The sequence below is a fragment of the Heptranchias perlo genome, chromosome 11 (genome assembly GCF_035084215.1).
Source record: "Heptranchias perlo isolate sHepPer1 chromosome 11, sHepPer1.hap1, whole genome shotgun sequence".
Taxonomy (NCBI): domain Eukaryota; kingdom Metazoa; phylum Chordata; class Chondrichthyes; order Hexanchiformes; family Hexanchidae; genus Heptranchias; species Heptranchias perlo.
Window position 1 is genome coordinate 54,841,365 of NC_090335.1, and position 12,172 is coordinate 54,853,536.

The window sequence follows — 12,172 nt, forward strand, 5'->3', positions numbered from 1 at the left end:
TCATGTTTGTTATTCCAAAAATGTGCAGCAAACCTATTATGTAAATTTCTTGTATTAAGTACCAAGTAGAGAGTATGTTATACAGCAATGATTGTGTTAAAACTGATCAACGTTTTAAGAAGATACATTTCCAAACTGCTGTGCAAAAGAGACATTTCTGGTAAAAGCAGCTGAATGAAATCATTTCCTTTGCTCTTACATTTTACATCAAATCAAATATCTTAACTCCATTATAGTGATACCGAAATACATGTAGCCCACTATTGTTTGCTTCAAAGAAAGTTGTAGTTAAGGTGGCTTCATGGTTGGTTTATCTTTGCAATGGTACTGACTTAGACTGACCATTACAAAAGTTAAGTATGAGGTAGTGGATCAAATAAACTGAACAGAATTTGATTTATGTTCATGAATCTTGGCTTAAATGCTGAGAAAAGCATAATATTGAAGTCTTGAGTTCCATTAAATTAGTGAGACACAATGATGCAGAAAACCCTTCATGACAATTGGATGATCATTTTCTATTTCTGTGAATCTTTTGGAAATAATCTCAAAGTTTCATATCACACTGAGTAACATGATCACACTTCTTTTCCTTTGCCAGTGCTGCTTGCTCGCTCCAGATTTAGTGCTACAACACTAGCTACAATGCCAGTTGTAACTGCAATAAACTGTCACTTAAAAAACAATAATTGTAGTAAATTTGGAATCCAGCTGGCAGCACAATGCTGTGTAGCAAATTGTTGTAACATATTAACGTAATAAGCAATGCCAAAGAGCAATATTAATTTGTCTCACTCATACCATTATGGGAATCGTAGGGACTTGTTCTGATCTTTACAAGTTGCGTATGAGGTAGTGGGTCAAATGAGCTGATACAACTTTGAGGTAGTGATTTGGGGCAAAAAAAAGATAATTTGGAGGCTTAACAGTACTGTAGACTAATGTTTTGGCTTAATAAAAAATGCCATCTTCCAACTCTTCAAATATTTTATGCAATGGCAGCTCTTATATTTGACAGCAATAGACCTGGTGAATGTTTAAAAACCTTAATAAACATTTAAAAAATTCTTCATCTGCAGTTACCTTGTAGATGTTAAGTCTTCAATGAGGATCTCCAAACAGTAGTTTTTTTGGCTCGCTGTAATCCAAAAAAGCCAGGGAATAAAATTCTTCACCGTTGTTACGTGCAGCTTCCTAACATATCCATAAATAATGAATACCTTGCAACCTGGACTCCACCATCATCTCATCAGTCTATACCTCAGTACAGAGATGTGTCTATTGAAACTATTAGGAGAGTATAAAGAAATCTACAAAAGATAAAACACCAATGTAAAAATAATTAAAACAAAGTTTAAAATTTCAACACTGCAATATTTGATAGCAGGAGTGAGATCAAAACCTCTTACTCATGATTGCTGCTCTTGAATGATGATGCCTCTCTCACTGCAGTGGTGAACATTTGAACTCCTGTTTCCATCAAGTATCCTCTTTTATATAATTAATTTCCCACTCTTATTTAAAATACTTAGAGCTTCATTCAACTTATTGTTGACTAACCTTCATTTAGATGTGCTTTCTCAACACATAGTGCTGCCAAATACGTGGAGCATCTGTGTGTTGACCGTTTGGAAAACAGGAATAAAAGTTGTCTTATCACTATGCTTTGTGAAGTCATCAGTGTTGGAGTATTTATTGTCTCATAATCTTATTTGGTCTTTGCAGTGTACAGACAGGCAAATATCACCAGTGTCTTCACCAAACTCATCGCCTATTGCACAGCGGCGAAAACCAGCTCCAGACCCACTCCAAATTCAACATCTCAACCTCCCCCCAGTGCCACCGCGGTTAGATCTCATTCAGAAAGGAGTGGTTCGGTCACCTTGTGCTAGTCCCACTGGTTCACCAAAGGTAACTTATCAAAACGAAATGTTACTAAATGGTTTACCTACAGAGGCCAACTATACTATACAGAACCTTTGCATTGGCTTGTAAGGAGTTCTTTGTGAATACTATGCCGATTTTAAAATAAAACTTGAGAGCTAGAGAATTTGTATTTATTGGCACCCAAATCACTAGGACAAAATGTTTTGTTTCATGGTTTTACTCCCAAGTTTAAGGAATACATTGTGCCATCCTTGTCTATTTATGCCCTCTGTTCCATCAAGCAGATTTAATGAAACAGTCTACTTCATCATAGAAGTAATATTAGTTTTGAAATGTACTAGTTTACATTTATAAATATGTTGAATTATACCACAGAAATCTCTTGATAGCTTATTTTGGGAGGGTTGGAAAAAAAGGTGAGAGAAAAAAGGCTCCAGAAGCTGCCATGAATGTTACAGCTACATACTGGTTATTAATCTTTGTTTAAAAACTTGTTTATTGCCCATATCTCGCTCCCTGAAAGGTAGTGGTAGACTTCCTCCTTCAACTGCTGCAGTCCTTGTGGTGATGTTGCTCTCACAATCGTGTTGTATAGGGAATTTGAGGATAATGACCTAGCAATGATGGGCTACGATGTATGTCCAAGTCAGGATGGTGCTTGACTTAAAGGGGAACTTGGAGGTGATGGTGTTCCCACGACATTGCTGCTCTTGTCCTTCTCTGTGGTAAGGTCGCAGGGGAGGGAGGTGCTGTCGAGGTAACCCTGATGTGTTGCTGCAGTGCATCCTGTATATCGTACATACTACACCTACAAATTAAGCAAACCACTCTGATTTGGATGTTGTTGAGCTTCTTGAGTATTGCGGTTGTCCCCATCCTAGCAAGTGGTGAGTATTCCATCACACTCCTGACTTGAGTCTTGTAGATGGTGAAGAGGCTTTGAGTGGTCAGGAGGTGGACCACTTGTTGCAGAATATCCATCCACTACCTTGCTTTTGTAGCCACAGTGCTGATATGGTTGGCCCAGTTCCGTTCTAGTTAGTGATGATCCACAAGGTGCTCATGAGGGTGGACTTGACAATGGTAGTGTCATTGAAGGTTGGCAGAGATGACTAAGCATTCTTTTGTTTGAGATAGTCATTACCTCGCACTTGTGTGGCGCAAATGGTACCAGCTGGATGTCATCCCTAACCAAATCCTGCTGTAGGCTGGCATGGGCTCCTATATTATCGGAGGAGTTCTGACTGGACCGAGCACAGTGGAAACATCAGCAAACAGCCTGTTCCTGACCCTATGTTAGAGGGAAGGTCATTGATGAAGCAGCTGAAAGTGGTTGAGCTGAAGACCTTTCTGTGAAGAACTCTTGCAGCAATGTCCTGTGGCCGTAATGATTGGACTCTGGCAACTACAACCATCTTCCTTTTTGTAAGGTATAACTCCCAACTATTGGAGGGTTTTCCCTTTGACCTCATCAACCTCAGTTTTGCTACGACTCTTTGGTAGCCGGTCGAATGAACATAAGAAATAGGAGCAGGAGTAGGCCATAAGGCTCCTTGAGCCTGCTCCCCCATTCAATCAGATTATGACTAATCTTCCACCTCAACTCCACTTTCCTGCCTGATCCCCATATCCCTTGATTCCCCTTGAGTCCAAAAATCTATCTGTTTCAGCCTTGAACATATTCAACGACTCAGCATCCACAGCCCTCTGGGGTAGAGAATTCCAAAGATTCACAACCCTCTGAGTGAAGAAATTCCTCCTCATCTCAGTCTTAAATGGATGCTGTCTTGAATGTTAAGGACAACTTCTCTGCAATTCAGCTCTTGTGTACATGTCTGGATCAAGGCTACGATTGAAGTGTGGATCCTGAACTGAAGTGTTGAGCTGAATATTGGTGATTAGGTGTTGTTTAATGGCATCATTGCTGATTTCTTCCGTCACTTTACTGATGATTGTGAGGAGGTAGATAGGGTAATTGACCGAGTAAGACTTATCAGGGTAGAAATTTGTCTCGTGAGATAGTGCTAAACGGACGGTGTTGCATCCCACCTGTGACACGCCCTGCTTGATATTCAGTTCAATTGATGTCAATGGAACGGAATATCAGGCGGAGAGTTTAACAGGCAGTCGATTTGATACCACCCATTGGCACTACCGCCCAAGACTGATTTCTACCCCATTCTGTTTTTCTGTGGATAGGATATATCTGGGCATTCTTTTACATTACGAGATATATGCCAGTGTCATAGCTGTACTGGAACAGCTTGGTTACAAGAGCATCGAGCTCTGGTGTCGGTGCCTTCACTACGGTCAAGATATTGTTGGGGCCCATAGCTTTTGCTGTGTCCAGTGTACTTGGCTATTTCTTAATGTCGCACGAAGTGAACCAAATTAGTTGGTCGTGCTTCTGTCAGTGATGGCGGAGACCTCGGGAGGAGGTTGGGTAGGATCATCTACTCGGCACTTTTGGCTGAAGACACTTGCAAACACTTCCACCTTCTCTCCTGCATTAGTGTACTAGGTTCCATTATGGTTAAAGATGGGGGTGTTCATGGAGTCGCCTTCTCCTCTTAGTTGTCTGGTTATTCACCACCATTCTCGGCTAGCTGTGGTAGGGCTACAGAACTTTCCTCTGACCTGTTGAGTATAGCACCACTTAGCTCTGTCTATGGCCTGCTGCTTTTGATGATTAGCATGCTGATTCCCTTCATTTATTCTGAGAAAAAAATACTGCAAAGTACCATTATTTATAAAGTTTAATTGCTTTTATTCCCTAATCACTAGAAAAAAGGAAAGGAAAATAGTACGTTAGTCATCAATAAAATGTGGAACACTGGGGTTTAAATGCTCTTGAATTAACTTTGAATCCTTTGGTACTTGTTTACCATAAATCTTAATTTGATACATAATGTCATTGAATTTTGATTTTTTTTTTAATCAGTCTTCTCCATGCATGGTGCGAAAACAGGACAAGCCTCTCCCAGCGCCACCACCTCCCCTCAGAGAACCTCCTCTTCCACCTGAGAGACCACCGCCCATCCCACCAGAAAGCAGGGTTGCACGTACGCTACATCATTCTGACATTGCTTTAAGGGAACATATAACACATGAAGCCTGGTGTCCCAGGGATGTGCATGGTTCCACCACATCAGCAGAGTGCAGATCTGGTTGTGATCGATCTCCTAAATCTGGCCACACAGCACCTACTAATTTGAATGGCAGACTGAGCTGGCATGTGACAGAACCAAGTTTTCCACGCAAACCAGGCAGACGCCAAGATGTATCCCATGACAGTGCAAAGGTAAGGAATAGATTGGAGCTCTTTTAATGAAGTTTCTATTAAGGTTAGTATTATGGATTTATTTTATTTTATAGTTAATTGGATAGAAGGATAGCTGAGATTAGGTATAACATCAATGCCGCACATAGTGAAAACGTCTAAGCAACAAACTCGTCCTCCTGCAGAAATGTGGAGTGGGATCCACTTTGGACCGAAGGAAGATGGATCAGAGTACTTTCTAAATGGTGAGAAGCTAGGAACTGTGGAGGAGCAGAGAGATTATGGAGTCCAAGTACAGGAATCGCTAAAAGCTAGTGGACATGTACAAAAAATAATTTAAAAGCCTAATGGAATGTTGGCCTTTATCTCAAGGGGGCTGGAATACAAAGGATTGAAAGTTATGTTACAGTTATGTAATGCCCTGGTTAGACCCCATTTAGAGTACTGCATTCAGTTCTGGACATAGCACCACCAGAAAGGATATATTGGCCTTGGATGGGGTGCAGCATAGATTCACCAGAATGATACCGGGACTAAAAGGATTAAATTGAGAGGACAGGTTGCATAAGCTAGGCTTGTATTCCCTTGAGTGTAGAAGAATAAGGCGCGATCCAATTGAGATGTTTAAGATGATTAAAGGATTTAATAGGCTAGATAGAGAGAAACTATTTCCTCTGTTGAGGGAGACCAGAACAAGGGGGTATAATCTTAAAATTTGTGCTAGGCCATTCAGGGGTGATGTCAAGAAGCACTTCTTCACACAAAGGGTAGTGGAAATCTGGAAATCACTCACTAAAGGCTAGCTCAATTGAAAATTTCAAAACTATGATTGATAGGTATTCAGGGCTACGGAACCAAAATGAATAGATGGAGTTAATAAGATACAGATCTGCTATGATCTAATTGAATGGCAGAACAGGCTTGAGGGGCCGAATGGCCTACTCCTGTTCTTATACGAAATAGGAGTGGCATATAGTATATTTATTACTGTTCTTTTAAAAAATATAACTTTAACTTGCAAGAGTTCGGAACAAATTTATGAACATATAATAAATGGAAAAAGTAAACATAGTGGCCCAGAAATGACTCGCCTGAGGACGTTGCTCCATAATGGCGTCCTCCCTGTCCACCAATGAATTGATGGAGTGAGTTTGCGAATGCACATTAAAACAATGAAATTGCGAACTTGCTCCCATTGGTTTGACAAGTCTGAATTAAAGGACTACCTATGCTAAAATCATAGAAATCATTAAACATTCATAAACTTACCCATCTGCTGAGCTGGAGTGAAGATTCTTGCGCCACCAAAAGGTATGCTGGAAAATACTAGCCCTACACTACTTTTTAAAAGCGCGGTGACTGTTAATGACTGCGAAACAACAAAAAATTAAATTTTTAAAATGGAATGTCAAATTACTCAATTTTTTGACCATTAAAAACATTTTATTAATTAAAAATAATTTTAAAAAATTTACTTTTAACTTCTATAAGTTCCATTAAATTAAATCATTTGCTTAGCTTTTTATGACCTGTTAAATTTTTTATTTAAACTAACATACAGAAATTTAATTTAAATGAATGATTTGTACTTGCCTGCTCGTGGACGTGACTTCTCTTCTTGACAGATTCTGTGGGCGTGGCTTCCATTCCCACAGTCTCTATCGATACGAAGGAAACTGCGCTAAAATCACAGCGTTGAACTAAAAAAAAATTGAAAAGGGAGCTAGTGGACGTCTGAGACGACGAGGTAAGCATTTTTGTAATCTTTGTCTGCAGGATGTGCGGACAGACTTGCCACGCCGGTCGGAGCAAGTTCCAGCCCAGTATGTGACATGCACATTGAGCTTAATGAGTAAGCTTAGACATTTTCTAAGAGTGTACATAATTGATATCTGTTGATTCATTTACTTTAACTTGATTGTGTTAGTCGAGGGATAGAGCGCAAATCAGATGATTTTGTACTAATATATAAGATGCTGACCACAGTCCAATTAGGGTACTGAGAATTCTGGTCATCTGATCATAGGAAGGATATTGGGCAGCAGAAATATTCCTATCAGCATGGAACAGGTGTGTGAAAGCAGGTAAATCTGGTAAGGACTGATTGATTCCCTGCTCAACTAGTCAGCACTCTTATTTACCAGCCACATTTTAGGCTGATATAAATTGCTGTCTCTCAATGAGCGAGAGCTTCATTACCGTATTCATTTCTATTTAAATTGCATTTAGAGTATTCTTTGCATGATTTGCCATCCTTTATGACTGGTTTATGCAGTGCACACACCCTGCTCAATGGATTAGGCATATAGGGAAGCTCTTGAAGAGGCAGAGATTTTTTGGTGTAGATTTTTTTTCTGTTTTTTGGGAATTTAAACGGTATGAAATTTTAATACAAAAGTAGCCAAGTATTGTCTGCAAAATCACTGGAAAGCAGACTCTAAATGAAGCAAATACCAATTTTCGCTCCAGCTCATAGAGATGGCATCTAACTGTAAGCTCCACCATTCTATGCCATTGGGGAAGTCAATTTATAATTAAAGCACCTCGATGGCAGTATTTATCGGTTGATGGTGTACAAAATGAACCACGGTGATCTATTGTAAATTTCCAAGATTATAAAGGAATTTAATAAAACTAATGCAGGAAAGTAGTTCACTATGGCAAAGGATTTAATTACAAGTGGATGCATGTTTATAAATTAGGAAATTAGTAATAAGGGAAGTAGGCAATAACTTTTTGATGTGCTCAAAAGGCAGAAAATAATTGGAATAAGAGGGCCATTGAGGTCGGCAGTATGAATGGGTTGAAGTGTTTTTGGAGAGAGGATTGAGAGATAGGGCGAGCAGGAGGGTTTGTGTGGTTAATCTAGTAAAAAGAACGATTTATTGGGCCTTAATCATGTTTACCATAAGATTCCTTACAGGTACATAATTGTGGAAAACCATTTGGTATGGTCTAATACATATTGTTTAAACTACAGAGCACAGATTGAACATAGTTGCATTTTCTAATCTCCACATCTTTCCTTGTGAATAGCATTATTAGTTGTGGTTAAATGCTAAATTAGAACATATTATTCGTGTTATCTGAGTAATTACCAGAGCCAGCATTCTTGTCTTGCATTTTTCCTAGTCATTCTTTTTGTGAAGTAATATAATCTTTCAACTACTGCCATTAACATACTTTAAACATATTAAGGTCGAGATTGTGATTCTGGTCCATCGTAAGGAATGTGTATTTGATTTTTTTGTAGTGTTCTTGACAGAGATCTTGTTTTTTGTGTGTGTTGTAAACAAATAATGACTTTGTAGACTTGGCTAGGACTCGCCTCAGGTTATTGCTTAGTTATTTTCAGTAATCTCCAATTCTTAAATCAGTCAACCAGAAAAATTAGCTGGTTTTGTCTACAAGCCTCCAATGTGTAGAATTATGTGGGTATAAGTCATGGCTAAAGATATTGGAACAATCAAATGTCTTTGCAGGACCAGCAAGATTTTAACAAGACTCTAAAAGATTTTTTAATGTGCTGTACTCCCTCAGTTTTCAGTTTAATGTCAGTAGATGTCTTTGAATTTGCCTCTCTTATTCATCTATCCACTATTTCTTAAGATTCCTTCTAGTTTTTTTTTAAAGCCTTCCCAATATATTCCTTTCACTATTTGATTCTCCTATTGCATGATATAATGATCTTTCACAATATCAACATTTTGTTTTAAGTTGCTGAAGACTTTCCTGACATGCACCTTAACTGTTGAGGTTAAAGGTGCTTACATATAAATGATAGCTTTGGCCATAATGTATGTTAATAGAATATATTTGTCCAGCTGGCTACCACTGTGCAGCTCACAGTGAGCTTGCCTGTCTTGATGTTTTGCATTGCGACGTCCTAATATGCATAGCCTGTTTGACCGAATGCCAACTGCTTGCACAATTATTGTGACTGCAAACAAGCTACCATATTTAATTGCTGATTCTGTGTCATATGCTATACAGCATGAAAAAAGTTCCACTCCCTTAGGGTAAGAAACAATTTGTTTCTAACTGCACCATGAAACCCATGTATAAGCGTCACATCAGAATATTGTAAATGAAGTTCCATAAATGTGACCTTGCTTTTTATGCTTCCTGAACTTGTACTGAGAAATTTATTCTACATTGCCCACAAAAACTTTCTGGTTTCTGCTTCCCCATTTTCTTATGAGAAAGCGGAAGTCAAACACCCAATAACCAAATGATGGTTCTTAAAATGAATTATTGAATACATTTCTTTGCTGCATCTTAAAAACCATCCATTAGGCATTGGGGCCACTCTTGAGAATGATGACTGCTCCTTGGAAGAAATATGCAGCGCAGTTTGTATGATGTTCACTGAATACCAACCGCCCCACCAATCCCTCCCCCCTCTTTCCCCGCCCCCACCACCACCACCACCAAAGAAGATCATTCCTTACCCTTGCTGAACATGTGATGTTGCCGAAGAAGAATCATGGGTGCAGCATCAGTGTTCAGTCAGTTGTCATGTTAATGTGATATCAAACTTTTCTGTGGTTATGTGCGGATTTTCCACAACCCTATTACTAGCAATTCTTTGGGAGCCAATCATGAGTCTCTGTACAGGTTTAACTGGCTTCTCTGGAGAATGTTTTTTCACATACCAACTTAAACATGCATTGTTAATTTTGCTCCTTTTTGAGATATTTTGCTCCTCTTAGCTTTACTGCCCTGAAACCTAATGACATCTCTTTAGGCTGGAAGCGCAGGCTTGATTTATATACAAACTAAAGAAGAGAGCTTTTTGAGCCCTGTGAGATTGAACATTTTCTGGTCAGATCCCTGTATGTGGAGCTTATGATTGTACGGAGGAGCCTCCTTCAGAGGGCCAGGGATGTTTATATTGAGTAACATTCACTTTAATGAAAAGCAATTTTCTCCTTTCCTTTCCTGAAGCGATAATTCTTGCTATGATATGGTTCTACAGATACTGACGGCCCTTTGGTACCTCAACTAATTAGTCATTTTCAAGATCTGAACCTGAACACTGTGTGTTGGCAGTAAATTCTACCTTGTAGGGCATCTTAGCCAAATACAATTGTGTCTCCACCCAATGTCTGAACATGCACAGTTTCCAACAGGGCTCAACCAGGAGTGGTATCCCTCCCTAGGCTAGCTAACCAAGGTCATTTGTGGTAGCTCAAAAGTTACTCAGACTAAGAGCTAATTCAGCACAGAATGGGAATCAAACCAGGAGCTGTCAGATCTGTGTGCCTTTGTATTGCACCAAGTGGTGCCTTTACTCACCCAGACATGCTGGGGGTTGGGGGGAGAAAGTGAGATAGAAACAGTGTCTTGAACTGGATTGTGATGGAGAAGAAAACAGTTTTGGTTTTAAAAATTGATAAAAGTACTCCACTGACCATAAGCTTCCAATTAAAATTTGTTACTTGGTAGGAATGAATACACTCACCATAGAAATGAGGAATTGGGAAACCAATAAGCTTTCATATAGCAGATGTGCATCACAGTGTAAGTAACTACAGCTTTATCCCAGGATAGATTTTATAATTTGATTCAAAATTTCAAGGAGTGGAAATTTGATTCATCAGGATACCACTAGCGAGCTGTGGACGCCAATTAGGCAACCAGAGGCAGCTCGTCGGTTCTGCAAGAGCTCAGTTGGGCCAGCTGCCTGCCCAGCAGTGGCCCTCAGGAAGGTCCTGCTCCTCCTGGCTCCTCATTCAGGTAAGCCATTTTAAAAAAAATGTACCTTTTTGGTGGTGGCCTCCAGCAGTCCCTTTTGAGGACCGCTGGTTAAACCTCATGTACCCGTGATGATTCTGAATGCAACCCAGCCCGGCGTCAGTTGCGTTCAGAACAGCCCAAATTGAGAAAGGGGGCATCAAACAGTCATTGGGCCCCCAATTCGCATTTGCAAAGGGACTAACGCCCGTTTCCGGTGTGGAATGTTCGTGTGCACGCCGCCTGCCACATGTAGGTGCCTATTTTACGCCTGTAAAATGGGTATGGCATCAACAAATTTCTAGGCCCAAATCTCCAGTTTGGTTTTTGATTCTTGTGGACAGGGATGTATACCTGATTCCTCTTGTCTTTTTCATTCTCTTATTTTTGGTCTTAGTTGTGAAAGAAAAGTTTAGATTATCATCTTGGCAACCAGCCACATTTAGGCACTTAACTGTCACTTCCTGTCCCTTTCCGTGTTTTTTTTTAGTTCTAATTGTTATATTTCTGATGTCCAAAGCAGGTGCAGGTTTTGACAGCCGAAACAGGAAACTGACACAACTAGGGGATTCCTGCCTATAAATTCTCAGACATTTGACTTTATTTCAGCATGTTAGATAAAGAATACTCTAAATCACAAACTTACAAATTAGTACTCCATTTCCTGATGGCTAAGTGAGTTTTTCTGGTGTGAAGATGAGCCATGCAGACTAGGATGTTCCCAGGTTTGGTCCCTGATTTGTGCTCAATTAACTTATCATAGCCAAGGCAGTGCTGCAATTAGCCTCAGTGCCACTAGATTAGGAAGCAGAAATTTGGCTAGGGTTCCTGTCCCTAATCGCCATCTGGTGACTCCTTCTGGAAGTCAGTACACATTGATGTCAGATTAGGACAGAATTGATCTCAGTTGCGCTGCTTCCTGGTTAAATGGCCTACTAGTGCTCACTGTCCAGGTGTGAATAATGGCCAATTGGGCATGGAAGCAAGCATCAACTTGGTTCAGTTGATATCACTCTCAGCTGCAAGTTAGAAAGTTGTGGGTTCAACTCCAGGACTTGAGCGCATAATCTAGGCTGACAATTCAGTGCAGTACTGAGGGAGTGTTACATTGTTGGAGGTGCCGTTTTTCAGATCAGACATTAAACCGAGTCCCCATCTGCTGATGCAGCCGGACATAATAGATCCAATAGAACTATTCAAAGAGGAGTGAGAAATTCCACTGGTGTCCTGACCAATATTCCTCCCTCAACCAATACCACCAAAATACAT

General features: G+C 39.9%; 1 protein-coding gene across 4 annotated transcripts in view; it reads left to right on the forward strand.

Annotated features, from left to right (window-relative positions):
* The window catches only part of cblb (Cbl proto-oncogene B, E3 ubiquitin protein ligase), a 192,716-nt gene that overhangs the window by 149,368 nt on the left and 31,176 nt on the right, over positions 1-12,172 (forward strand). For all 4 annotated transcript variants that reach the window (XM_067993062.1, XM_067993063.1, XM_067993064.1 and 1 more), the window contains exons 9-10: positions 1,726-1,911; positions 4,829-5,188. In XM_067993062.1, the coding sequence (XP_067849163.1) occupies positions 1,726-1,911; positions 4,829-5,188 (546 nt within the window). The remainder of the gene's footprint in view (positions 1-1,725; positions 1,912-4,828; positions 5,189-12,172) is intronic.